At 40.4% G+C, this 26,800-nt stretch overlaps 1 protein-coding gene across 1 annotated transcript; it reads right to left on the bottom strand.

Annotated features, from left to right (window-relative positions):
• Nucleotides 1–3,104: 3,104 nt before the first annotated feature.
• Nucleotides 3,105–25,853, bottom strand: LOC144304555 (myosin-4). Its single transcript, XM_077883064.1, has 37 exons — nucleotides 25,650–25,853; nucleotides 25,421–25,564; nucleotides 24,884–25,040; nucleotides 23,872–23,899; nucleotides 23,665–23,779; nucleotides 22,892–22,984; nucleotides 22,673–22,736; nucleotides 22,273–22,371; nucleotides 22,039–22,142; nucleotides 20,307–20,445; nucleotides 19,621–19,739; nucleotides 19,370–19,549; nucleotides 18,681–18,851; nucleotides 16,742–17,051; nucleotides 15,815–15,885; nucleotides 15,329–15,416; nucleotides 15,113–15,230; nucleotides 14,696–14,819; nucleotides 14,465–14,601; nucleotides 14,082–14,337; nucleotides 12,710–12,952; nucleotides 12,441–12,617; nucleotides 12,098–12,243; nucleotides 11,771–11,861; nucleotides 11,299–11,688; nucleotides 10,153–10,279; nucleotides 9,563–9,681; nucleotides 9,241–9,437; nucleotides 7,792–7,975; nucleotides 7,546–7,711; nucleotides 7,307–7,431; nucleotides 6,331–6,639; nucleotides 5,561–5,764; nucleotides 3,895–4,020; nucleotides 3,634–3,804; nucleotides 3,443–3,547; nucleotides 3,105–3,340 (listed from the first exon to the last, which is right to left on the bottom strand). Exons 1-37 carry the CDS (start codon nucleotides 25,851–25,853, stop codon nucleotides 3,167–3,169), a joined length of 5,775 nt encoding a protein of 1,924 aa, XP_077739190.1. The 3' UTR covers nucleotides 3,105–3,166.
• Between the last annotated feature and the right edge of the window lie 947 nt (nucleotides 25,854–26,800).

The raw sequence follows: 26,800 nt of genomic DNA, 5'->3' as shown, positions 1-26,800 counted from the left end.
AGTAAACATCTTTCAGGATGCAAAACATTTCAGTCTCATAGTGAGAGATTTATATATAAAAGAGAAGGGGAGGTAATGTTTCAGAGGAGAGGGATCTTGAGATACTTCTGTTCCTTTTTTTTTTTTACTTCTGTTCTTGATAACTGTTTGGTTAGGAATTGAGTAAAAAGACTCACGGTATTTTCAAGTATCAGTATGTGAATGGTACTGATATTTGCTTTCAGTAACCATGGTGTTGAAGTTCTTAGAAGATGAAGAAGTAAAGAATCTAGCCTTCTTACAGATTCTTAGATTTTATTAGTGTGAGAATGCCTGGCTGGATATCAAAAATACTAGGGCATGGCCATCTCTGCTTAGTTCCTTACTTACAAATATGGAATGCTTTAGGTTTTTTATCTGTAGGTTATCTCAAGGTTGCCCTTTGTGACAGCCCATAGTCATCTTCGCAGTAAGTCTTAGTGTTACTGTCTGTGAGGTGTCAGTGTCAGATGTAAACTGCCTCTTGCTCCTAATTCAGCGTTGTTCCTTGAGACAGTCTCCTGCTGACTCCCTCCTCCCTACATGCATCCCGTTTGGGTCCTCATATCCAGCATCAGTAGATTACGAACAGTTCCCCAAATCTTAGTGGTCCCTCATTTCAATGAAAGGAAAGACCAAGAGTATGAGAAGCATTTCTGAATTTTCATGTGTGGCTTTGTTGCGAGAGAGATTTATAAGTCTATAAATCATCTAATCTGTGAGGAAGATGAGGAAGAATATTAATCAGAGTTTCTGTAACTCTAGATCCTTTCTGCTTTAATCAGGGGCCCCAGGATAATCTACCCATACATAATGAAATCCACTCCCAACTCTCTACATAAGTATTTAAATAGGAGACAGAATAATAAAGCAATTGCCCTGTGCTTTTGAGGTCAGTAGGTTAACTACAGAGTTTAATTAAAATTTGATAATAAATGCCTACCTTAGGCAGGATATTTCATTAATCTTTATCATGGCCTAGGTTAAATATTCCTTATTAATTATTTTTCATCCCTCTTAAATCCTCTTCTCATGAAGCAGGCTTCTCATTACTAATTAGGATTCCCACCCTGGGGAAGGAGATTCCTTGAAGCAGCCACCTCGTTAGGAAGGGATATATACACCACTGTAAAAGAATAAATTGGGATCTATGATCTTATTTTTAAAATATCTACACAATGAAATCAAACGGTAAGCTTTAAAAAAAGTTTCAAAGAAAAGACTATTCTGGTAATGGCTGTGGTATAATCTCAGTCACATTCTTTTTGATATTAGTAAATAAATTTCCTTTCTAATTCCTCCTCCTTTAAATAGGTATAACAGGTTCCTTGGGCTTGGTAAAGCAGACTTGTATATAGAAATTAGGAATTATCTAAGAAGTTCTGTTCCTTTCCTTGAAGGAATTCAGAGAATTTCCCCCAAAGGAAATAAAACACATAATTACAAGATAACTGGGAGGTTTAAAGGCCATGAAACTGGCTTACTTTTTAGTGGTCTTCCAGTCCTTTCCTTGGACCAGTATTGCAAACCTGCTTGTAGTCTGCATTCTTGTTCATTGTCATCACTATCACCTCTAATCTGGACTATTTTCATAGCCTCAGCAGTCTCCAGGCTCTGGTCTTTCCTCTTCTGCACCATCCTCCGTGCAACTGACAGAGATGGGTCAACTCTCCTCATGAAATCTCACCAGGCCAATGCATATCCTGATTCCTCAGTACTACACAAGAGGCCATTCCCTTCCCTTCTGTCTCAGGCCTCATCTGAGGACCTCCTTGCTCTTTGAGCCTGTGCTCAAACTACTCTGATATCTTATGCTTGTTTTCTGTTAGAAGGACCAATTCCATTTCTCTTTTACCTGATACCTACCTACTCATCTTTTAGGAACTGTTTGAATTGCTGTCTCTCCTGCTGGCTTGAGCTCCTCAAAGGCAGAACGACTGTCATATCCCTGATGCCCACTTAGTATAGACACACACTTGGTTCTCAATAGAATTGGTTGAGTGGATTTGGGGATGCATTAACCACCTTTGTATCCTCTCAGAGAACTGAATTTCTTTTGCCTTCTTTTTCACTGTCCACACTCATTTTTGTCATCATCTGATTGCAAAGTTAGGAGGTTAACAAATGTTGAAGAAATGAGTTAAGTTACTATACCACTGCAGAACATGTAATTAAGAGAGACATGTATTTTTAGATTGGAAAGTTCTCTGCAGATTTTATTGCCTTGATGTTATAATGACATGCTTCGTGACAAAGAATTTCACATTTTGCACATTTCTTTGGTCACCTTTCAGCATAATAATGAATTACTCTTCAGTTATGACTTTCGTGTGAACCTCTCGGCTCTTCACCCGCAACTTGTTGACCTGGGACTCGGCAATGTCAGCCCGCTCCTCTGCCTCCTCTAGCTCGTGCTGGATCTTGCGAAACTTGGCAAGGTTGACATTGGATTGTTCCTCCTGAGACAAGAAACGCATTTCAGAGAACATGAATATTTGACATTTTCGGATTCTCACTGCCTTTGTTATGAGAAGCAGCTACTGGATTTACTTCATAAATGAGAAAGCAAAGGTTCTTTTATTTGGTCATGTACTTATTTGGGTGCAAGGCATCTCACACAGTCGCCTCTGTGAACAAGTGGGCTTACAACCCCCACCCCCACCCCGGTTTTGTCTCTCTCACTTGATTCTCTTCCTGGCAAACTTAAGATGCTACAATGTCAACTGGAAGATCAAAGTAGTGGGAATCTGGATCTGTGAGACAAACTTTTAAAAGTAGGCACAGTGGTAGTACTGGGTGAAGAGAAACTTAAGAAAAGTTTCTGAATTAACAGGACAAGATAGATTATGAGAAAGGAGCCAAATGAAAAATGTTCTGATGGATTTGTTGTGAAGTTCATTTAACAGAGCTTAGACTTCAGAGCCCTCATGCGCAGCCCCTGTGAGTGCTGGAGATTCCTGGGAGTAGTGGAGCGTTACAGATAAGGGAGGGAAGTAGATGGTAACTAAGAAACATTTCTAAACTAACATGGCTGGAAAATTGCTTAAGGAGGTCTCCTAAGGTTCTAGTAATTACTGGTAAACATTTTTCATTCTGAATATTCATTTTCACATCTAATTTTGTACTCTTTTGCCTTAAAGAAAGGCTCTTAAATACTATAAACTAAAGACTCCACACAACCTGGGCCTGTTCCTGAACTTTTCTTCCTTATTGTGAAGCTACTCACAGCCTCTTCAGCTTGTCTCTTGTAGGCTTTAACTTTGGTTTGCAATTTGTCCACCAAGTCCTGCAACCTAAGAATGTTCTTGCGATCTTCCTCAGTCTGAAATGAGAGAGGTAGCAAACAGTGTTGTCACTGAAAATGACTCCTCATTTTTATTTTCTTGAGAGCAGTAGGCCTGAGATATATGGAATGGTGGGTCACCTGGTAAGTGAGTTCCTTCACTCTTCTCTCATGTTTACGAAGACCCTTGACAGCCTCAACGTTGCGCTTCTGTTCATTTTCAACCTCATTTTCAAGCTCCCTTACCTGGAAGAGAACAAAAGTGTTTAGCAGTTTGGCTGTAACTAGCTGCATGAGCAGGTGGGGAATTGAATGAAGTGATGGGCACCTACCCTGGCCTCCAGTTTCTGGATCTGTTTCTTCCCGCCCTTCAGGGCCAGCTGCTCAGCCTCATCCAGACGATGCTGCAGGTCCTTCACCGTCTGCTCCAGGTTCTTCTTCATCCGTTCCAGGTGGGCGCTGGTGTCCTGCTCCTTCTTCAGCTCCTCGGCCATCATGGCCGCCTGATCAGCAGTAAAACAAAACCAGTTGAGAAAGGGAAGTGAGCACATCAAGATTCAAGTTTGACGATCACCGTGCTGCCCTCTGCTCACGTCGGTGATGGCCTTCTTGGCCTTCTCCTCTGCATTGCGGGCTTCCTGGACGATGTCCTCCATCTCGCCCTGGATCTGGGAAATGTCTGTCTCCAGCTTCTTCTTGGTGTTGATCAGACTGGTGTTCTGGTTAAAATTTATTAAAAAAAGAAAGGGAAGCCCATTTAATTCTGTTTACATTTTCATTGACTAGTGTACTTAGGCAAAAATTCTTGATTCATAAAAATTTCGGGATAAAAACCAAATCAAAAGTTGAGTCTTAAGTTTTTTATCTGTATATCTGTTAATGAATGTTTTCTGAAATTCTTCCAGGTAGAATTTGATCTTTGATACCAATGGTGTTTGACTGTTATCAGTGACTGCTTGTAAGCATGAAGCAGAATCCTGACTCAAGAAAAAATTTAAAGTGCTGTACCATGTAGCACCGTGTAGCTCATGGAAAATGGATTACTAATTTTTAGTTGTCCATTCATGTTTGGCTGGCTTTATATTTAAAGGGCATACATAGCATCACTATTGGTACAAAATGAACCAAGCATCTGTTATGTTTTGGAAAGTTGATAGTATTTGAAATATTTAATCAATTCAAGGATACTAAGAATGAGTAAGAAAAATGTATTTGAATTTGAATTTAAAATTATTTGTAGTAGTGTGTGATTTTAACATTTCCATGATGGCTATTTCCTTTATTGCAATTTTTAAAAAGTATATCATAATATATGTTTATTATAAAAAGTAGAATATACAAATTAGCAAAATAAGAGGTAAAGAATAAGTATTGTACTCGCACTACCCAGAGATAACCATTGATAACACTTTTGTTTATCCTTCTGGATATTTCCTATATATATATATTTTTTAAAGATTTATTTATTCATTCAGAGTGAGCGAAGAGAGAGGCAGAGACACAGGCAGAGGGAGAAGCAGGCTCCATGCAGGAAGCCCGATGTGGGACTCGATCCTGGGTCTCCAGGATCACACCCCAGGCTGCAGGTGGCGCTAAAACTGCTGTGCCACCGGGGCTGCCCTCCTATATATTTTTAATAAAAATTACCATCCTTTATATATTATTTTTAAGTTGCTCTTTTCACATTCTATTTTGTGAACTTCTTTTCATGGCAATAGAAATGCATACCATAATGGCTGCTTATTATAAACCTTCTAAGGATATACCACCATTTATTTAGCACATCCATTATAAACAACAAATGCTGAGTACCAGTAACTATGGCCTCTATGAATTTGAATGAAAAGCTTCTTTTTATATTTCATGTAGTTAGCTTTATGTGCATACAGGATACAAACAAATAACTTGGTGGTGTATTCTTTTTCGTCTGTCTTATTTGCTTATCTATTTGCAGCTTAGAGTTGCAAAAGACAAGATGGCCACTAATGTCGTATATATGGTTATTATTAGATAGCCTTCTCTGCTTTTTTAAAGAAGTTTCTAGACCTCTAAATTTTTTCAAATCAACATGATTATGTGAGCACATAAATATACCTGTGAACTGGCTAGGCCCCTGTATGTCTTAGTAATATACATTTTCCAGAACTTCAGGAAAGGACCCCTACCAAAGTTACTCCTTACTTTACAAGCAAGCTTATCCCCTCAAATTATCTTCAACTTTAGGAAGTACATTTGCTCAACTATTGTCCTGAACCTCACCTGGGTATGCAAGAGTTGCACACGCTCACTAGCATCCAGAAGTTCTTGCTCTGCCACCTTCCTGCTTCTCTCAGTCTGTTCCAGCAATGCCCTTAGCTCTTCAGTCTCAGCCTGCATCAGATTAGCTCTGCGCTCTACCATTGCCAATTGTTCTTTAAGGTCATCTTGGCCTCTGATGGCATCATCCAAGTGTAGCTGAGTGTCCTACACAGAAAAAGGCAAAGACTGTTACTCATGCTTCAGTTATAAATTTAGAGTCACATACACACTTTGTTCTCAATAACTTAGAGTATGATTAGAGAGGGAAAATCTGCAAGTCCCTTTTTTTTTTTTTTGCAAGTCTCTTTAATGACAAGTATTTGTAGCCTAGAGTAGCAGATCTCCTCAAAAGAACAGGGTTGTTCTATTTTAGATATTGAGCCATAAAAGAATAACCACGGCTAAAGCTACAAAATTTCAGATCAAGAAAGCATCCTCAGGATGAGCTACTTTAATGATGTTGTTTTATATGTTAAACAAGTATAAATATATATTTTTAAAATATATGTGTATATATTTATATACATTATACAAGTGAAGTTTATATAAATGAAGTGATTTTGAATTGTCTTCTCTTCAGTCGACACAGTGAACTTTGTCTTAGACTTTCTGGATTTCTTTAGGTGTGTTTGTAAAATTTTCAACTGACTACCATATTATTTCGATTTATGTCACATCAATTACAGTTACACCCAAACCGTATAACACCATACATGTTTATCCCGGTGTACCTTCAATATTCCTTGCGTGTTTCTAAGATTCCTTATTGCCTCTGCAGCCTGGCGATTGGCATGGTTCAGCTGGATTTCCATTTCATTGAGATCTCCCTCCATCTTCTTCTTGATCCGCAGGGCATCATTCCTGCTCCTGATCTCAGCATCCAGGGTGCTCTGCATTGACTCCACCACTCTGAGATGGTTCCTCTTTAGCTGATCTATCTCTTCATCTTTTTCAGCAATTTTGCGGTCAATCTCAGATTTCACCTGGTTTAACTCAAGCTGGATGCGAAGGATTTTGCCTTCTTCATGCTCAAGAGATCCCTTTATGAAAAGCAAGTTTCAGGTTACTCTTGACTTGTGACCCTCTCAGGAGTAATCTGAGGTGTAATCTGAGACCGGCCCCTATACTTAGAGGGGACAGAAGGACCAAATTAAGAGGCAGGCCACTCCAGCTTGGTAGTGTCAGTTTAATCAGAGCAAAGGGAACTTACATGAGAGGCTTGTCTTGGGTGGCAGAAAGATGAATGGACCCCCGCATCCGCCCACCAAATTCTAAAAGCTTACAAAGGGGCCTTAAGTAGATTTAGTCACATATACCATATAGGAGTTCTCAACACCACACCACTAGCTCAAGGCTGTGTCTTTAGAGCAACCTCTGGGAGCAGGAGAGGGAAGTGGAACCCACATTCCTGGGATGGGGGACAGTCCATCGGCAGTCACATCTTTCTGATGGTGTTTTCCTGATTGTTACCTAAAGAGCTGCTTGCTGTTTGTGTTGCGCATTATGATGGTTTCTTGAAGAGGGCATTAAAAAAATGCACAAACTTTCATACATCTTAATTTACTGTTAGTTCTGCATTCCCAGGGAACAGTACAGTATTTTTCACTGAATGAGTTATCCCCTGCAGCTTTGCAACACGATAACCCTCAGCTGCTATTAATTTTTCAATTTATTTGTAATGCGTAAGTGAGTAAATGGAACATGTACCTCTGCTTCCTCCAGGGCAGCCTGTAGTTCACTCTTCTCTTGATCTATTTGTTTCTTTACTTTCTCTAATTCGTGGATATGCTTTCCCCCCTCTGCGATCTGCTCTGTCAGGTCAGAAATCTCCTCTGTGGGTTAATAGTAAAATACCACATTCAATTGAGAGAAATGAAAACTTGTCTCCCTACCATTTTTTTTTTTTTCCCTACCATTTTTGAAATAGAATGGTGACAAAGACTTACGCTGCAAGTTCTTGTTCTCTCGCTTCAGGGTTTCAAGGTGATCCAGGGATTCCTCATAGGCATTCTTGACCTTGAACAGCTCAGTGCTGAGAGCCCGGGCCTCCTTCTGAGAGGCCTCCAGTTCAGCCTGTGTTTCCTCATACTTCTGTTTCCACTCTGCCAGGACCTGGAAGTACATCAGAACTAAGCCTCTGTAATCAGGAATGAGGTCACTTCCCCCCAGGAAAGCTGGTCGTTGTGGGTCACCTTGTCGAAGTTCCTCTGCTTCTTGTCCAAGGCAGCACAGGCCGCATTAGCTCTCTCCACGTCAATCATGAGGTCCTCCACCTCACTCTGGAGCCGCTGCTTTGTCTTTTCTAGAGAAGAGCATTTGGAATTCACAGCCTCCACATGTTCCTCAGCTTCCTGCAGACGCTGGGCCAGCTTCTTCCTAAAATGTTGGTCAGTGCAAGTTACCAAGAGCAGGTTTAGAGCTACCCACAGTGAACTTTATAAAGCTGCTGACCAGGAAAGCATATTTCCCCCAAGATTCTTTGCTTCTGTGTCCATAAATTGTTAAGGTTTTCTAAAATGTCTTCTTAGTACCCATTTTGTCTCTTTAGTTTTCCCTAGTGAATTTTTATCTTCGTATCAGGGGTTGTTGAACATATTCATGAGGCCTTTTTCATATGTGTGGTGGTAGTGTGTGCATGCATGTGAGAGTCAGAGAGAGACTGAATGGGCCTATCTGATTATACAGTGGTAGAGACTGCTATCTTCTCTTTACAGACCAGTGCATGTCCACTGAAGAATGGGCCAAGACCACAGCCCTCCCCACGCACATCAGCTGAGTGAACAATGTAAGGACATGACAGCTGTGAACAGGAGACATATCATCAAAGAATGCTAGGACTAGATAGTGTTCTTAAGTGTTTTTTAACATATTACTGTTCATAAATGAAACTGCAGCCCAAAGTGATGCATGTGAGGTCATAGGATTAATCACTAACTTTTTGGGTCTTGTGCCCCGGCCATTAAATACTGCTCCAGAATTATATTTTCCAAAAGCCCTCCAAAGTCTTACTGCTTCCCTCACTAGCTAATACTTCTGTGAAATGCTCCCTCTGCAAATGCCTGCCAGACCCCCTCATTCAGTTTAATTTTAGCAACTACTGAAGATAAATCTAATTTAGAGAAGTTTCCTTCACTGGGAACATAATGATTATTTCCCTTCCATGTGTCATTCCCATGAGTTTTATTCCATAACAAGTGTGTGTTATTAGTAAATCAGTTTATTGATACTGATTGTTAGTTAAATAATGACAGAGTATGATAGTCTTATTCTGAACTTCTAGATAGGGAAACTAGTTATTGTTAATTAGAACATTCATAATAATATAGCACTATTTCCATTTTTCCTTATACTGAAAGAAATTCTACTTAATTCTTAAAGGGTGTACTGATAATTTTTTTTTTTCATTTCAGTGGAAAGAAATTTAAGATATTTTTGTAATAGACCAAAATGCAGGGAGAGCTGTGGTCTTGGTCCATTCTTCGGTGGACATGCATGGTCTATAAGAAGATGATGGATTCCACAACTGTGTAATCAGATAAAACTTTCCTTTTGTCTTCATGCTTGAAATATTCTTTCTTTTTATTATTTTTCCTTCACTAATTTTAAACTTTTCTTTCTTCCTCTATCATTAGAGCCCGTACTTAGCCTCCTCTAGCTCCTCGGTGCGCTGGATGGCATCTGTCTCATATTTGGTCCTCCACTGGGCGACCTCACTGTTGGCCTTGGACATTGACCTCTGCAGCTCAGCCTTGGCCTCCTGCTCCTCCTCATACTGTTCCCGCAGCAGGTCACAGTCATGGCGGGCTGATTGCAGTGCATGGGCTAAGGCATTCTTGGCCTGGACCAACCAAAAAGTGTGCATTGTACATTTATGTTCTAGTCATTGATACTCTCTAAGGGAAGTTCAAAGGATGTCATGCTGCAAAGTTAAGTGATTGAAAGTCTCGACTGGAGAATTTTCACCTTAGACTCCTCTTCCAGCTGCCTCTTTAATTCCTCAATCTGTTGTGTAAATGCTTGTTTGCCTCGTGATAGCTGAGACACTAGAGCTTCTTTCTCATCTAGCTGTCGTGAAAACTCACCTGTGAAAGACAAAACATGAATGATTTAGTTCTGTTGGCTAGGTGAAGACTAATTTAAAGAATGCTGTAATATTAGAACTCTTACTCCAGTAATGAAAAGAATAACTTAAGAATTTTGATGGGGTTGAGATGGTTATTTCTTGCTTTTTCAAAAATGTGAGCTTTTTTGGATATTTTAGGTCCTTCCTTCCTTCCTTCCTTCCTTCCTTCCTTCCTTCCTTCCTTCCTTCCTTCCTTTTTTTAGTAATGCTGAGGCAACAAAAATCTCAGTCCAGGGAGCTTAATTTTCTTCCAGTTATAGCTTATAATCATTCTTTTTACTGTCTCTCAATGAAAAGAAAAAGGAAATACAAATTAATGATAAATGGACATGTGTAGCTAAGAAATGATGGTTGTTCAAGTGCATTCACAAATGGAGGCTCGCCTTTGGTTCTCTGGCTCTCTGTGTGCTGGCCGCATGTGCCCACTGACCTGATTCTGTGTGCAAACGAGCCTTCTGGGCTGACAGCTCATTGATAAGGCGTTGTTGTTCCTCTTCCTTTGTTTTCACTTCACTAAGCTGGTCCTCCAGGGTGCGGCATGTTTTTTCAAGGTTTCCCTGTGGTGGGAGGTGAAAAACAGAGAAAGATGATACATTTTTATTTTAAGACTGGATTTGGGGTAACTGCTTATGAAAAGGAGCTGAGTTGTATTTACTTTTCTATTCACTCCAAAGCTCTGCATGGTACCTTGGATGTAGAGGCACATAATTTGGGCCATAGGAATAAATAAATGGTTATGAAAAGTAGGTTATTGTCTTTGGAAAACATGAACATCATTTAAATTCTGCATCATGTGGAGTATGATTTTTAGAGAATCTTTCCCCCCTGAAATTACATTCTTTCATGGTCATAGTGACAAAAGTTAACATGATTTCTACAAATCAGATAGGAAGATCAAAATGATTCATTTCAATATAGTGATGCCTAATAGGCATAATAGGAATAATTTAAAAATAAAGTAACATTATAGCAACAATGTTGACAATAGCCAAACTATGGAAAGAACCCACATGTCCATTGACAGATGAATGAACAAAGAAGATGTGTATTATATATACTATATATATAATACTCAGCCCTTAAAAAAATGGAATCTTGCCATTTGCAATGACATGGTTGGAACCGGAGGGTATATGCTAAGTGAAACAGGTCAATCAGAGAAAGACAATTATCATACAATCTCATGGAATTTAAGAAACAAAACAGAGGATCATAGGGAAAGAGAGAAAAAAATGATGAAATCAGAGAGGGAGACAAACCATAAGAGACTCTTAATCATAGGAAGCAAATTGAGGGTTGTGGGAGGGGAGGGGGGACAGGGGGATGGGGTAAGTGGGTGATGGACATTAAGGAGGGCATGTGATGAAATGAGCACTGGGTGTTATATATAAGGACTGATGATTCGCTGATCTCTATCTCTGAAACTAATAAACTAAATGTTAATTAATTGCATTTAAATAAAAAAGTAAAATGAGATAACATTTAAAGTTTGTACAGTTAGATTAGATATATTCATATATAAAGTATCATTTTGAATCTTGCAAATAAAATGGAAAGGGGACAAGTTCATAAAAACCTTGGCTTTGGAGACCGTCTCCATGTTACTGGCAAGGTCATCAATCTCCATCTTCAGCTCACTCTTCTCCTTCTCCAGCTTCTGCTTGACCCTCTGCAGGTTGTCTATCTGCTCCCCAAGCTCAGCCACGCTGTCCGCATGCTTCTTTCTCAGTGTAGCCGCTGTGGCTTCGTGCTGCAGGGTGGCCTCCTCCAGGTCCCTGCGCATCTTCTGGAACTCGGCCTCCCGCTTCTTGTTCATCTCAATCTGGGCAGATGTGGCCCCGCCAGCTTCTTCCAGGCGCTCGCTGATCTCCTCCAGTTCCCGGGAGAGGTCAGAGCGCTGCTTCTCTGCTTTGGCCCTGGAGGCGCGCTCTGCCTCGATTTCCTCCTCCAGCTCCTCGATGCGGGCCTGGGAGTGACACATGGACATTAATGCTGACTCACCGCAGCTTTGATTCCTGTAATGCACAGAAGTGGAGGCTCTTCCTCACCTGTAACTCCTTGATCTTTTTCTGTAGCTGCATTGCTAGAGCCTGCTCATCTTCAATCTTGCTTTGCAGATTGCTCATTTCAAACTCTTTCCTGTTAGAGGAGCAACATATAAGCTCTCCATCAATTCTCTTACCAGTTTTCTTTCTCATGAATAGTGGAATGTCTTTATACTGCTGTGTTAAGGATCTGAATACTATATATGTTTTTATAAGTCAATAATATACCATTTTCATTAAAAAAGTCTGAGGTACCATTTTTTCCCCAGTGTGCCCTGAAGTAATAGTTTAGAGGTCTTTAAAACATATATTTCACTTGAATTGACTCACTTTTTGAGTTTCTCATCGAGTTGCTGCTTATCATTTTCAACATCCATTGTGGATTCTTGGGCCAACTTTAGGTCTCCCTCTAGTTTCCTCTTGGCTCTTTCTAGGTCCATGCGGAGTTTCTTTTCTTGTTCCAGAGATCCTTCAAGCTGAATATATTGTGGATTTTATTTATTTCAGTCCTAAGGCACTGAGCCATATGGTACTAACCATCAAAGGAGAATTTTAAAAGATACACCAAATAGCATGGGAATTTTAAGAATTATTTTCAAAGCCACAGTGAAGGGCTTATGAGCATGTCACAACTGTTTATCTTGAGACGAAATACTGTGTTTTTCACACTTACATCATCCACTTGCTGCTCTAGCTTGGTTTTAGCTTTGGTCAGGGTGTTGACTTTGTCCTCTTCTGCCTGCAGGTCATCCAGGGTCTGCTGGTGGGCCTCTTGGAGGGCCTTCTTCTCCTTGGTCAGCTTTGCGATGGTTTCATCCAGGCCTGCCATCTCTTCTGTGAGGTTTTTCACCTTGAAAAATTAAAAAAGAAATGATACCTGCTCTAAAGCAGCTTAGTAGGGGGGCAGAATCTCTCTGTGGTAGAACAGAATATGTTTTATACCTTGTTCTCTGTGGCATGCTTCTCCTTTTCAACCTTGGCCAGGGTCAGCTCAAGGTCATCAATGTCTTTCTTGAGCTCTGAACACTCGTCCTCCAGTTTCCTCTTCTTGGCCGTCAGCTCAGCATTGATCTCCTCCTCATCCTCTGCTCTCTCAGTCACCTCCTTGATCTTGGCCTCCAGCTGGATTTTGGTTTTAATCAGCTGGTCACATCTCTCCTCTGCATCAGCCAAGCCATCTGCTTCCTAATGAGAGAAATGAAATGATATAATTTGAGCTATATCTATAATCACACAGTAATTTATTAAAACATGGATATTTCTGTTACTTAACCAGTTTGATCAACACAATGCCAACTTTATTTATTTTAATTTTAATTTTTAAAGATTTTATCTATTCATGAGAGACATGGAGAGAGAGGCAGAGGCATAGGCAGAGGGAGAAGCAGGCTCCCTGTGGGGAGTCCAAGGTGGGACTCAAATCTCAGGACCCCTGGATCACGACCTAAGTCAAAGGCAGACACTCAACCCCTGAGCCACCCAGGCACCCCCATATGCCAACTTTTAAAAGTTAGTTAACAAAATGTTAGTACTTTTAATGTATTGATTATAATAACAGATTTCCTCCAACTATCCATGTATGGAAGGTCAGATCAGGAAAAACTAGTCTTTTGGGAAAATCTACACCTGTGCTACTTTGGAAACGTTACTTATTAATTCTAGGATTCTGTTTCCTCACATTCAAGGGAGTTAATAATTTAACCTTTCCCTGCCCTGGTAAGAACAACATAGCCTCTATTTATGTACACAAATATCCACTAAGGAAAGAACAGTCTCACCTAAGAGAAGGTTCTGTAAAGAAAGGAAAATGTCCATGGTCATCTTTACGACTTTGCTCATTGGGCAGCCTGGGTGGCTCAGCGGTTTAGTGCCACCTTCAGCCCAAGGCCTGACCCTGGAGACCTGGGATGGAGTTCCACATCAGGCTCCCTGCTTGGAGCCTGCTTCTCCCTCTGCCTGTCTCTGCCCCACCCCCTCTCTATCTCTATCTCTATCTCTATCTCTATCTCTATCTCTATCTCTATCTCTATCTCTCTATCTCTATCTCTCATGAATAATTAAAATCTAAAAAAAAAATGACTTTGGTCATTGATGACCGTACTGTGTATGAATGTGCCTATGATCAGACACAGCATAATTGGTGACTTCACATCTATTGCTTCTTTTGGTCTGAGTCTTCGTATTTTTGAATGACAATTGCAGCACTTGGGCTAGTGGAAACCATTGATCAGAAACCTTAAGCTAAAACTTTTTCATATCCACTCCACAGTATATGGAGGTTAAGAAGTGGTTGAGCCGTGCAGTGGACACTCACAGATTGAACTTGGAGCTGCAGGTCATTTTTCTCTTGCATCAAAGCTACCATCTTCTCTTCAAGCTCTTTCCTTTTTGCCTCTGACTTAGCCAGCTCTTCCTTGGTCTTCTCAAACTCTTCCTTCATGTTGGCCATCTCCTTTTCTGTCTCTGCACTCTTGAGGAGTGGCTTGATCTTGAAATACAGCTTCATCCAGGGCCAGTGCTTGACATTCATGAAAGCACGGACATTGTACTGGATGCAGAAAATGGACTCTCTGTAGGAATAATAAAAAATGCAAATAAGGAATGATTGGACAGTGATTGTCACTCAACAGAAGTAATGACTGTATCATATTCAACTATGAAAATGCAGAGAATGAGGACTTGGATTCAGTCCCTCACCTCCTCTCCATCATCTTCTTGAATTCCACCCTCATCAGATAGCCCCTGCACACGGCTTGGGTGCGTGTGATGAGTTGAGCCAGCTTTTCATCTCGCATCTCCTCTAGAGTTCCCAACAGGCCAGCTTTAAAGAAAACCTTGCCAGAGAACAAGCTAAATATGTTATTTCCACTCATGAGAAAGTCCAAAGGTGATGAAATTATGATAGAGATAGATTTAGGTTGATGGTACCTTGGTATGACCGAATTTGTACTGGGTGTGGTCGATGTCAATAGACCCTAGAAGTTTCTCAGAAGCCTTCTTACTGTCAATGAACTGACCCTCTGGGATAGCACTCGCATTTAGAACCTTGTATCTATCAGAATATAAAGAATGTAAAAGTGTGGTTTTTCTTCTTACTAGCTATCATTGAAAATATGTAGAATGAGCTTTGGAGAAAAAAAATTTTCATTAAAATAATCAAGCAGTGCTTTAGTTGAACCTTGGGAAAATATGTTTAAAAACTTACGATAATATAAAGCAAGCCTTCACTCTTTTAAGATCACCTTTCAATTAATTGCATTTCAAGGAAGTTAGGAGATGTTTGAACGGTGTGGTGATATTGATCTAGACTAGCACATTGAAAGGGAAAAATAATGAGACACAAACCTCTGTTTGAAGTCTGCATAAAGAATCCTGCTTGGGAACCCCTTCCTGCAGATGCGGATCCCTTCCAGCACACCGTTACACCGCAGCTGGTGCAGGACAAGTTCATGCTCCATGGCCCCTTAAAAGAAAGAAAAAAAAAAAAGGATGTGTTTTCTATTGTAGTAGTCTAATAAGAAGTTACACTGGAGTCTTACTTGGATATCATAAATGTCTTACCAGGAGTTTTAGTTTCATTGGGAATGAGACAGCGTACAAAGTGGGGATGAGTGCTCCTCAGATTGGTCATCAGCTTATTTAAATTCTCCTGTAAATCATATGAAAAGTTTTGAAGTCCTTTTTTGTTGCATCTACATAAGAGTCCCTGTCAATGATCTGTACTTAATGTGCCCCATTTCATGAATAAAGTAAATATAACTGACTGCAGTGATTGCTTTTAAGAGAGGGTTTGATTTCATGTGAAATTTGCTCAACACTAGATCTTTTAGGTTTGGAGTTTTAAGGGGAACTGATTCATTTATTGTAAGGACTAGAAGCACATTGTGGATTTTTGTTTTGTTAAATTTTTCCTAACACATTTTTCATTTTACTTTGTACCGCATTGCTTTTTTTCAGTTTCACCGTAGATTTCTTTTAAAAAGTTGCTTAAAGTTATGATAATTTTGTTACAGAAGTTATCTTTTGGCATTCAAGAATATACTGTACCCTGAAAAGGGCTGACACTGTCTGGAAAGAAGAACCCTTCTTCTTGCCACCTTTTTTTCCACCGCCACTTTCTGAAAAATAAAATAGAAAAATTAAAACTATTTGCAATAGCTTTTTAAGTACTGTCCATAGGTACGAGGACTACCAGAATTTCTCCTGGAATTTAAGTTTGCACTCATTCATTTGTATCATTCCTGTTTTTCTTTCTGTATCTTTCCTCCAACTATAGAATAGGAAAATAGAAGCATTGGCTCACATTATAAGTATTCAGGAAAACAACAGTAAGAGAACTATGGATTAAAAGGGCAGAGATGGGGAAGGGATGGGCCTCCTCTCCTCCAGATCAGCAAAGTGAGTCCCCTGAAGGAAGTGTCCAAGAGATGGAGTAGTACTGTCCTCTTCATGCATGCTGGTCCCAGAGAACCGGCAAAGTTGCATACTTGGTACCGGGTGGGTAAGCCTCAACTAACCTGCAGACAGGTCTTATTTCCTATTTGCTTTTGCTTCTATACTGTCACTTCTATCTGGTCCTAGGGGACTTAGGAGAACAGAACTTCAATTCCTCAAGCACTATTGCCTTGACAAAGGATTTCCTCATCTCCAACTTAGCTGGATCCTTGAAGGAACCAGTACTATTAAAATAGTAGAAATGAGCTGTATGATCTTGAGCAAGTCATTTATCCTCTAAGTGTGTCTGCATTGGTGAAATGAAGCCATGAACAAAACGATCCATAGTGTCAGTTTTATCTCTGAAAGCTTATGATCATGAGACCATACCACACTTATTATAAAGTATCCTTCCTTTCATTAAGTCTATATTGGCCAGTGTTTTTCATGTTTGGTTTTGCTGTAACTATATTGGTCTCTGATAAAGCGTATATTTCTGTTTTGTGACTCTGTGAAGATACTAATGATGTTAAGAATGACCTGCTTCAGCACTTTGTCCCCCAGCAAAGAGAAGAGCCAGAGTCTTCATTCCAGACTTTTGGTATAGCCCAACCACGGTCTCATTCAGAGGGTCCTTGTTCTTGTCAAGCCAGCCAGCAATGTTGTAGTCCACAGTGCCTGCGTAGTGGACTAGCGAGAAGTGTGCCTCTGCCTTGCCTTTGGCAGGCTTGGGCTTCTGGAAGTTGTTGGACTTGCCCAAGTGCTGTTCATACAGCTTGTTCTTGAAGGAGGTGTCTGTGGCCTTGGGGAACATACACTCTTCTTCCAGGATGGAGAAGATGCCCATAGGCTGAGAGTAGAAAAAAAGGGATGATAATAATGAGTTCCTCAGAAAAATATGCTCCAATAGTTTATGCATACTTGGTAGAAACCTGAAAATGTTCCAAAAGAAGATTTGGGATGATAAGAAATTAAATAAGTATGATCCTACTTTATTGCCTCTTCTCTGCTACTGAAAGGTGATAAAATAGTCATGTACCAAGGACATATGGGAAGTATGTTTGCTAGAAAGACTCAATTAAAAAAAGAAGAAGAAGCCCATCTGTGCCATTTGGCAAATTTTATGTTCAGAGTATAAAATTAAATTCCAAGACTACCATTTCAAAGCTGAATTCTTTATCCTGTAAATGTATGTATCTAAATGCTTTCTTTCTTCTTGACAATGTAACTTTCTTCACCTTAAATCTAGACATGACAAAAGTATGAAGAGGAGGGCGAGGGAATGGGGTGACTGAGTGACAGGCACTGAAGGGCGCACTTGATGGGATGAGCACTGGGTGTTACACTATATGTTGGCAAATCAAACTCCAATAAAAAATATACAAAAAAAAGTATGAAGAGGAGAGAAATTAAGGATAATGATTAAAAATTACCCATTCCCAGGAGGAGGGTGCATCTCATGCTGTATCATTAGAACTCTTTGTACTCTGAGCAGTGTTCCCTTCTCCATGGTGGAGGTAAGTGATGATAATTTAGTTTTGCTTTGTAAGCAGATTGACTCCTGTTTCAGTGGCAAGTTTGATATAAAAGACTAATAGGAAATCCAATGTTGATGATTTTGCTTCAGTCTTAAATTGTCTCCTTAAACTATTTTGATGTTCCAGGAACTGAGTACTGTGTTGTTTTCATGAATAGCCGAGATATTATGTCACCAAATTAAAATTATTCCTCAAAAAAAAAATTATTCCTCAAATTGAGTAGACCTAGTCTGATGTGATACTCTCATCTTTAATATTTTTGTGTTTGCTTTTCCTTTCCCACTGCTTCAGGTAGTGTTGACATATAACTATATACTTTTTTGGTATCTGTGAGTTCCCAATACACATTTGAAATTGTTTAATGTTTTCACATATTCAAAACTGATAGAATTATTGCCCTATCTCCTAGACAAAGGAGAATTCAGGGTTCATTTTCCAGGCAAGAACGTAGAGAGGTTTGGTGTTTATTCAGTAGTTGTCAGAGGTGTTAATGCCTGCAGTAAGTGAAGAGCTACCCTTCCAGCCTGGAAGACATCTTGACACATTCTGTGTTGATACCCATGAAGGATGATCCATGCACAACACACCATCATGGAATCGCCAGGATCAATGATAGTACTCAGAGGCCTAGCTGCAATTTCATTCCTTTCTCCCCTGCATGTGAGATTATGCAGGAACAACAGTGAAGAAGAGTGAAGTTATAAGAGGGAGAAACATGCATCTAGGTGTCTGTGTATATGCCTGTTGCATTGCAGTCATTTTTCTATGAAAAACTATTCATGAATAATACATCACTTGCAACACACCAGACAACTGATCAGAGTACACAAGCATGTCATCAAACACCACTGCTTGCTCTTTGAGAATTGGGATTGCAGTTAAGCATAAGGAGGTGGACAGTTTGTTTTTCATGTACTGAAGGCTTGAAAAGTCACACAGACCTTCTCAATGAGCTCAATGCAAGCAGCCAGGTCCATCCCGAAGTCGATGAACTCCCACTCGATGCCCTCCTTCTTGTACTCCTCCTGCTCCAGCACGAACATGTGGTGGTTGAAGAACTGTTGTAGCTTCTCATTGGTGAAGTTGATGCACAGTTGCTCCAGGCTGTTGAACTATAGGAGAAGATAAGGAAATTACAACTTAAGTATTTGTACCTATAGAGGAGCTACTAATACTTTCTTCTGAATTTAAGGGATTTTGGTTTATTAAATTACAAATGTTGTTCACATTGTTTTCTTAATATATGACATGATTCTAAAGAAGGTGAATTAACTCCTCAAATACTTTACTTTTTGCATGAAATCAATAGGGAAAATACTATTAACTAAGGAGATCTTTAAATATTCTCTTAGAGTAATTTAAGAAAGCATTTCTCTACCTATCTGTTTGGATCCAGGATAAATGTTGAATATTTATTAACTTTTCACAGACCATTCTCTGAGACTTCTAGACTTGAAAGAAACGTTCTTTCTTTATACCAATTTACTACTTGTTTTGAATCTCCTTAGAGGCTCTTCTTTTCCACAAATTCCATTTTGTACTTTTTATACAGATGATTTTGAATGCTCTAAGAAAATATCAAATGACTGGGGATTAGCATTTGCTAATTTTCTGTCCGTTCACTACTCACATCAAAGATCTCAAAGCCGGCGATGTCCAGGACCCCGATGAAGTACTGCCTGGGCTGCTTGGTGTCCAGCTGCTGGTTGATGCGGGTGACCATCCACAGGAACATCTTCTCGTAGATGGACTTGGCCAGAGCACCCACAGAGTTGTACACCTTCAAGAACAGTGATGGTTTGGTTTTTTGAGTTGAACACAGTCATGGAGCCTTGGGTTTCCTGTGGCTCAGACAAATCAGGGGGGTTCAGTCATGTTTACCTGCTGCACAGTCTGGCCTTTGGTGACATACTCATTGCCGACCTTGACCCTAGGGTAGCAGAGGGCTTTGAGCAGGTCAGCAGAGTTCAGGCTCTGGAGGTAGGCCGCCTTGTCAGCAACTGCAAGAACAAGGCAACAGCGGTGAAACCAAGCACAGCTTACACAGTTTAAGGTGTGAAGGGTAATGACAAAAAAAAAAAAGGTTTTGCTTGAAGAGGAATATATGCAAATGTGACAAAACCATTTGTCACACTAATTTTAGTCAATTTTTTTTGAGTGGATAATTTAGAATGTAGGGAATTGATGCTCTATGTGGTATTTGAAATATAGCTAAAGTAGACCACAGATAAAAATAATTTGAGAAATTCGAATCTAGAGGAGTAGTGACAAGAAAATTCTAATCGTTTTTTTTTTTTTCTTCCAGTGTATGTGGGCATGGAATTTATTAACTGGAATAGAAAAGGTTTTAATAAGATGGTAAATACTGGCTAACAGTGAGTCAGTGAAAAATGGAATGGGCAGAAGTCACACCTCCACAAACCTCAGTTGTGTAGAACATGCATGTGTTATTTCTGTCATCTAATACTTTTCCCTGCCGTCAGGTCAGGAAAGTGAAAGCTTGGCCCCTGCCCTTGAACTGATGGTGTCGGCTCTATCAGCTGAATGATGTGAGCAGGGAGCGGTACCTTCCGTGCCATCTGGCTCAGCCTGCTCCTCCCTCTGCTTCTGCTTGAACTTCATGTTCCCGTAATGCATTACAGCCCCCGTGAGCTTGTAGATGGCTGCCTTTTCATCAGGGCTAAAACCCAGGATGTCCACAGCACTCTGTGGAAAGAACTGAATTTAACTCAGCTCCCAGTTAGCACCACGGCAGACACTTTCAGGACACTGGGGCCTGCCTCCCCACCTTCTCATTATGTCTTGACTAGTACCTTGCTGTTTTCAAAAGGCAATCATATTCTTCAGCACTTTGTTCCACAAAACAGTATCAATAGGTATGCATCAGTTTCTGATTGAGTCATGGGGACAGTGAAGATCTTGTGTGACCTGTCCATGCTCACCTGGCCAAGACTCAGAGCCTTGACTTTGGATGCCAAGGCCAACACTCTTCCTGTTTCTCCACATTAACGAGGCCTTGCTCCATAGGTTTCTTATCTCATGGATTTCCTTTGCCTCACAAATCTGTTGCCTCCTTTTCGTCCTGTGATGTCCGAGTCAAATATGGAATCCTAGCCTGTCTCCCTGGATGTTATGATGGATGCAGTTGGGAAGAGGATATGAGGAGAAGAGCAGTGGCCCTTGAGTTTTTCCCTGTGTGCATCTCTGATACCAGGTTGCAGCTCAGCTGGCCATGAGATGCCTGGCAGTTCACCTGGTTGTTACTCATACAGGGAAGAGACATTTGTGAAAAGAACTCCTTTATTGGAATATTGTTGTGTCTTTTTTCTCTAGCAGGTTTTGATCACCTTCTTAGTTGGCCATGCTAGGCTTTGCAAAGGCTCATGCACTGGAGACAAGACATCAGACAAGGCAGGGGGAGTTCATTTATATAGTACTCAAGTCTCCTAAGACTCTTTCTCCAGATTATTTTACCTCCAGTTCCAGTTCACTGACTTAAACCATTTAAAACACCTAGAAATTAACAAAGTCTTGGAGCAAGACTATAATGCTTTTTTTTTTTTTTAAACTTCTGACACTAGAGTTTATTTCTCAACTCCTTAACCCTTTTGGACATATGAATAATAATGAGGCAAAGCTGGTAAAAGCTGATATTTATGAGATGAAGGCACATAAATAGTTTATAGATTTTTTGAAAATAATATTTTAAGAGAAGAAGTGTTTTTTTGTAAGCAACTCTTAATCCTATCTTGGGAATGTTGGGATACTCCCACTGGTATTAAAGTTAATCAAAGAAGGTTGACTATTAAGAAATGAGAAAGAAAACATGAAATATGTATAAAGTATATGTATAAAGAAAATAAGCCAAAGAGTAATGATCCTTAAAAAAAAAAAAGAGGGGGGAGGTGGAGAAAGAATCTGTAGTTCCAGAAATGAAAGTAAAGGCTCACAGAGTCCAAAAAGAGAATTTTTGAGGTTAGAGAATTCATTTCTTCAAATGTTGTATAGAGGGGAGAGGGGAATACTGTTAGCCCACAGAGTTACATTTGAAACAAAACTTGTGTTTACATCTGACTATAGAGGAACTGTGGAAATACCATGTTCTATTATTAAAGCTTTCTGATACCTAGGCTGGAGGGCAGGCATTGAAATATCCTATAATTTTATTCCAAGGGTAAGGAAGTCTGGAAGGTAATATTGCCTATATTGCCTTTCCATGGACGGCATTCACTCTGTGGTGAGGAGTGTTGTATACTGCAAGATGAATTTGTTTCTTCTTGTTCTGTACCTATTACTTACATCGGTGGCTATCAACTCTTCCTGATCATCAATGCTGGGCACCGTAATTTCACCTTGACTGACAAAGGCAAAGTCATATGGGTTGGTGGTGATCAGAAGCATTTCTGTACACATGAAGAAGAACAAATGTAGACAGAATTACTTTGGTCATCAAAAACATTTTAGGGGGATTTCTTACAAAAAAAAAAGGGCTTTTATTCTCCCTGGTAGAAATAAATCATAGATACTTCTTACCAATAAGCTCTGGTTTCTTGTTGGACATGATTTGGTAAAATATGTGGTAGCTTCTTTCAGCCTTTAGCTGGAAAGTAACGCGAGATTTCTCTAGCAGATCTAGAAAGTCAAGTTGAGTGCACAGAAAAGAAAAGCCACAATGGAAAATTAAGCATACGAAAAGTTCATACAATGTGATAACAAGATTGTCAATATAGTCCCCCAAAGAAATATATTGTCGGGCAGCCCCGGTAGCTCAGCGGTTTAGCGCCGCCTTCAGCCCAGACCTGGGATCGAGTTCCATGTCGGGCTCCCTGCATGGAGCCTGTTTCTCCCTCTGCCTGTGTCTCTGTGTCTCTCATGAATAGATTAATAAATAAAATCTTAAAATATTGTCAGTCACTAATCCTCATTAACTTACATGTTTCAATATCTGCAGAAGCCAGTTTGCCTGTTGCACCAAAATGGATCCTGATGAATTTACCCTTAAAAAGGCAAAGAAAGACTTTTTGTACATTTTCAAAGGCAGACAAGTTTTTTTCTTTAGCTACAGACCAAACAGATGGGAAAGATATTGATACCACATATACAGAAGTGTCAGTGCTGATCCTCACATGATAAGGAAGACCAGGAGACTTACAAAGCGAGAGGAGTTGTCATTCCTTACGGTCTTGGCATTGCCAAAGGCCTCCAGTAGAGGGTTGGCGCTGATGATCTGATCTTCAAGGGTCCCCTTAAGAGAAATGAGTAAGATAGATAAAGAGACCCCAGGAAAGGTGAGTTGCAGTCCGCTGAAATGCCTTTCCATTAACTTCCTCCCCTGCTCGGTTCCCCACTCCCAGGATTCTGTAACTTTTGGGTGAGGCTGGCTGGCTTGCTTCCTTTTTCTTTTTCCCTCTCTCCTTGTCTATCTTTCTTTTCCTTCCTTCCTTCCTTCCTTCCTTCCTTCTTTCCTTCCTTCCTTCCTTCCTTCCTTCCTTCCTTCCTTCCTTCCTCAAACACATTTCTTTCTTTTTTTTAAAGATTATTTAAGAAAGGGAATTTGTGAGCAGGGCTTTTATAAAGTGAATAGAAGGAAGACACATTGGGGGAGGGGGTACTCTAGTGATATGGTCTTAGGCCCATTTTTTCCCCTCCTAATAAATCGTTGTGAGAACTTCTTGGTTTTTGTTTGTTTGTTTGTTTTGTTTTGTTTTTATGATAACTTCTATCTATTGTACCTGGCAACACATCTATTCTCACAGCCCAGCCACCCAAGAGTTATTTTGCAAATTTTGGCATCACCTGGAATTGGTTGCTATGGCTCTGAAGAACCTTGGCCAAATTATTGAAAGCCTAGGATTTCTTCTTCTTCTTCTTTTTTTTTTTTTCCCCCTAGGATTTCTTCTATTCTGGGATGAATATTGTACCTACCTGCATTTTGCCAGGAGTAGATTCCTCTTTTTTCTTCTCGCCAGTAATGGCAATTGTTGCAAAGTACTGGATGACACGCTTGGTGTTCACAGTCTTCCCTGCACCAGATTCTCCACTGTCAAGTCCACACAGAGGAAAAAGTGACAATCTAAGTAACCACTACAGTGATCAAAATTCAACAGAAAGAAAGGCATGAAATCTACATACGTAATCAGGATCGACTGGTTCTCACGATCTGTGAATGAGAAATTGGAGATAATTTGAAAAATATACTTTGCACATATAAGTTTTGTAAACTCAAAATTGTCTTTTAAAGCTCTCTCTCACACACTCACACATGAAAATTGTATCAATAGTTACTTTTCTTTTTTCACAATATTCTTTTTTAAATAAGTAGCAAAAGATGTGCTAAATAGTGTGTTGACTCCTGTTAGTGTGATAGAATATGTAATGCACTATTTCACCATACGATCTTTGAGGATAATTTATCAATGTCAGGTGAATACTAGTTCTGTGTTCCATTTACTCACTTGGTTCATAGTTCAAAATCATGTTATTAATGTCAACCCAAAATTTTGTGTAGTAATTGTGATAACTTGTACTATGAGCTTTCAAAGCTTACTTTTTAGGAGAGATGGTATATTAGCTATAATTAAAATGCTTAGTTCATATCTAAATTTGGTTAATTTTGATCTGGAATATGCATTAAATAGTTTGGATTTTAGCATAGAAACCTAAGCAAAATTCTCTGTGCTTTTGAAACTAGTCCATTTTATTATTTTTAAAAAACATTTTATTTATTAATTTTAGAGAAAGAGCATGCATGAAGGGGAGATGTGGGAGGATCAGAGGGGGAGGAGTGGGGAGGAGAAAGAATCTCCAGCAGATTCCACACTGTGAGTGGAGTTTGACTCAGGACTCCGTCCCATGACCCTGAGATCACAACCTGAACCAAAACCAAGATGAGCCATCCAGGCACCCCTGGCCCATTTTATTCTAAATATATTTCCCCAATTATATTATATTATATTATGTACTATAATATAATATACTAATTGTATTAGTATACTATGATTATACTGTTATTACTATTATGTCTGTGCTGAACATTTTATTCTCTAAGTACTACCTCTGTGTCATCTTTGTTCTCAGTATATGTACTTTATAACTTTATAACTTTATAAATGGCTCTATAAATTATAATTATGGACTCACTCACCAGTCAGCATGAACTGATAGGCATTGTCAGAGATGGAGAAGATGTGGGGTGGGGCCTCCTGACGCTTCTTGCCTCGGTAGGCCGTCACCACCTCGGGGTTGTACACCGGCAGCCACTTGTAGGGGTTGACAGTGACACAGAAGAGGCCCGAGTAGGTCTGTGGGAAATGACAAGGTTGCGGTGTCAGCCGTCACCTCATTAATCTGCCTTGGAAATACTGCTTACTGTGCCAAATGAGAGGGACCTGAGTACTGTGTCAGTTGTTCTAAGACTTGATTGTCTCATTCCCTGGCTGCCTCCTGCCCACACGTGCCCTACACAATATGCTTCCTTTCGTTTGTCCACGAATTCAGCATTAAGTAGATGATTTGTTACATGAACATATTCAGATACTTCAGAATTCACAACACTAGCCAGATGATCAGTCTTAAACTTGTAAACAAATCAGAAAATAAAATCCTTAATTGGTTTTAGCTTAAGTCCATAGTTCACAGTCTTAAGTTAGCGAAAAGTGGAAAGGAAAATGGGAATGCTCACATAGATCATCCAGGCTGCATAACGCTCTTTGAGGTTGTACAGCACAGCGGGCTCATGCAGGTGTGTCATCATAGCCATGTCTTCAATCTTGTCATATTTGGGAGGGTTCATGGAGAAGATTTGATCTTCCTTAACTGTGACAGTCTGTTAAGAAAAGAAGGAGCTGGTGCGTGTGGTCCAAGCAGAAGAGGACCAGATATGCCTCCCTGTCCCTCCTTATGTTACTTACAGTCCCAGCTTCAGTCTTCACTGTCACCTTTCCCGCTTCCCTGCTCTGCACTGTACTTTTCACATAGGACTCCTTAGCATCCACCACAAAGACAGAATTCTTGGCATCAAAGGGCCTATTCTGGGCCTCAATCCGCTCCTTTTCAGACTTTCGGAGGTACGGAGCAGCCTCCCCAAAAACAGCCATCTCTGCATCAGAGCTCATGGTTGCAGGTTACTGGTGGCAGCCCAGCACCGATGTAACTAAAGGGTAGAAACAGAGCTGGACAGTGACCCATGGTGAGGGTGAACGTTGTCCTGTTGGTGTCACACTCTTGTGTCTCTCTGGCCTGGTCTCTTTCCTCAGCCCCTCCTCTAAGGATCATTGCTGCATCCTGTGCAAAGGTGCTGAGGGAATGGATCATGGGTTTGAAAACTTTATGTTGGGAGCTTAATTCTTGTGATGTTATAAGCCTCTGTTCATCCTCTGTGCTAAGAGCCTTTGTAGAGGAATATGGAGGAGTTCCTGTTGTGGTCAGCAGCATTCATGATGCCCCAAGTGTGCTCAGAATCTTTTTCTTTTTCTACTTGCTTTGCTTTGTTTTCCTTTTTCTACTCCTCTTCACCACCTTTTTTTTTCTTTTGACGTTGCAGTGATAGAAAGAAATGCAAAATAATTGTTTCCAATGACTTAACAACCTGAGCCTATTTTAAAAATTAAAATATTTAGTCAGAGGAGGAGCAAGATGGCGGAGGAGTAGGGTCTCCAAATCACCTGTCTCCACCAAACTACCTAGAAAACCTTCAAATTATCCTGAAAATCTATGAATTCGGCCTGAGATTTAAAGAGAGACCAGCTGGAATGCTACAGTGAGAAGAGTTCGCGCTTCTATCAAGGTAGGAAGACGGGGAAAAAGAAATAAAGGAACAAAGGCCTCCAAGGGGGAGGGGCCCGCGAGGAGCCGGGCTGAGGCCGGGGCGAGTGTCCCCAGGACAGGAGAGCCCCGTCCCGGAGGAGCAGGAGCTGCACCGACCTTCCCGGGCGGAAAGGGGCTCGCAGGGAGGTGGAGCAGGACCCAGGAGGGCGGGGATGCCCTCGGGCTCCCTGGGACACTAACAGACACCTGCGCCCCGGGAGACTGCGCCGAGCTCCCTAAGGGCTGCAGCGCGCAC

This window comes from Canis aureus, chromosome 3, assembly GCF_053574225.1.
Source record: "Canis aureus isolate CA01 chromosome 3, VMU_Caureus_v.1.0, whole genome shotgun sequence".
Classification (NCBI taxonomy): Eukaryota; Metazoa; Chordata; class Mammalia; order Carnivora; family Canidae; genus Canis; species Canis aureus.
This window is presented reverse-complemented; position numbering and strand designations above follow the sequence as displayed.

Excerpts from the sequence above, each read along its gene's own strand:
- LOC144304555 (XM_077883064.1), bottom strand. The coding sequence starts at position 25,853 with ATGAGCTCTGATGCAGAGATGGCTGTTTTTGGGGAGGCTGCTCCGTAC. Across the intron at positions 20,446-22,038 it reads AAGAGTTGATAGCCACCGAT|AGTGCTGTGGACATCCTGGG; the intron begins GTAAGTAATAGG and ends TTCTTTCCACAG. Across the intron at positions 15,231-15,328 it reads CAATGAAACTAAAACTCCTG|GGGCCATGGAGCATGAACTT; the intron begins GTAAGACATTTA and ends CTTTCTTTTAAG.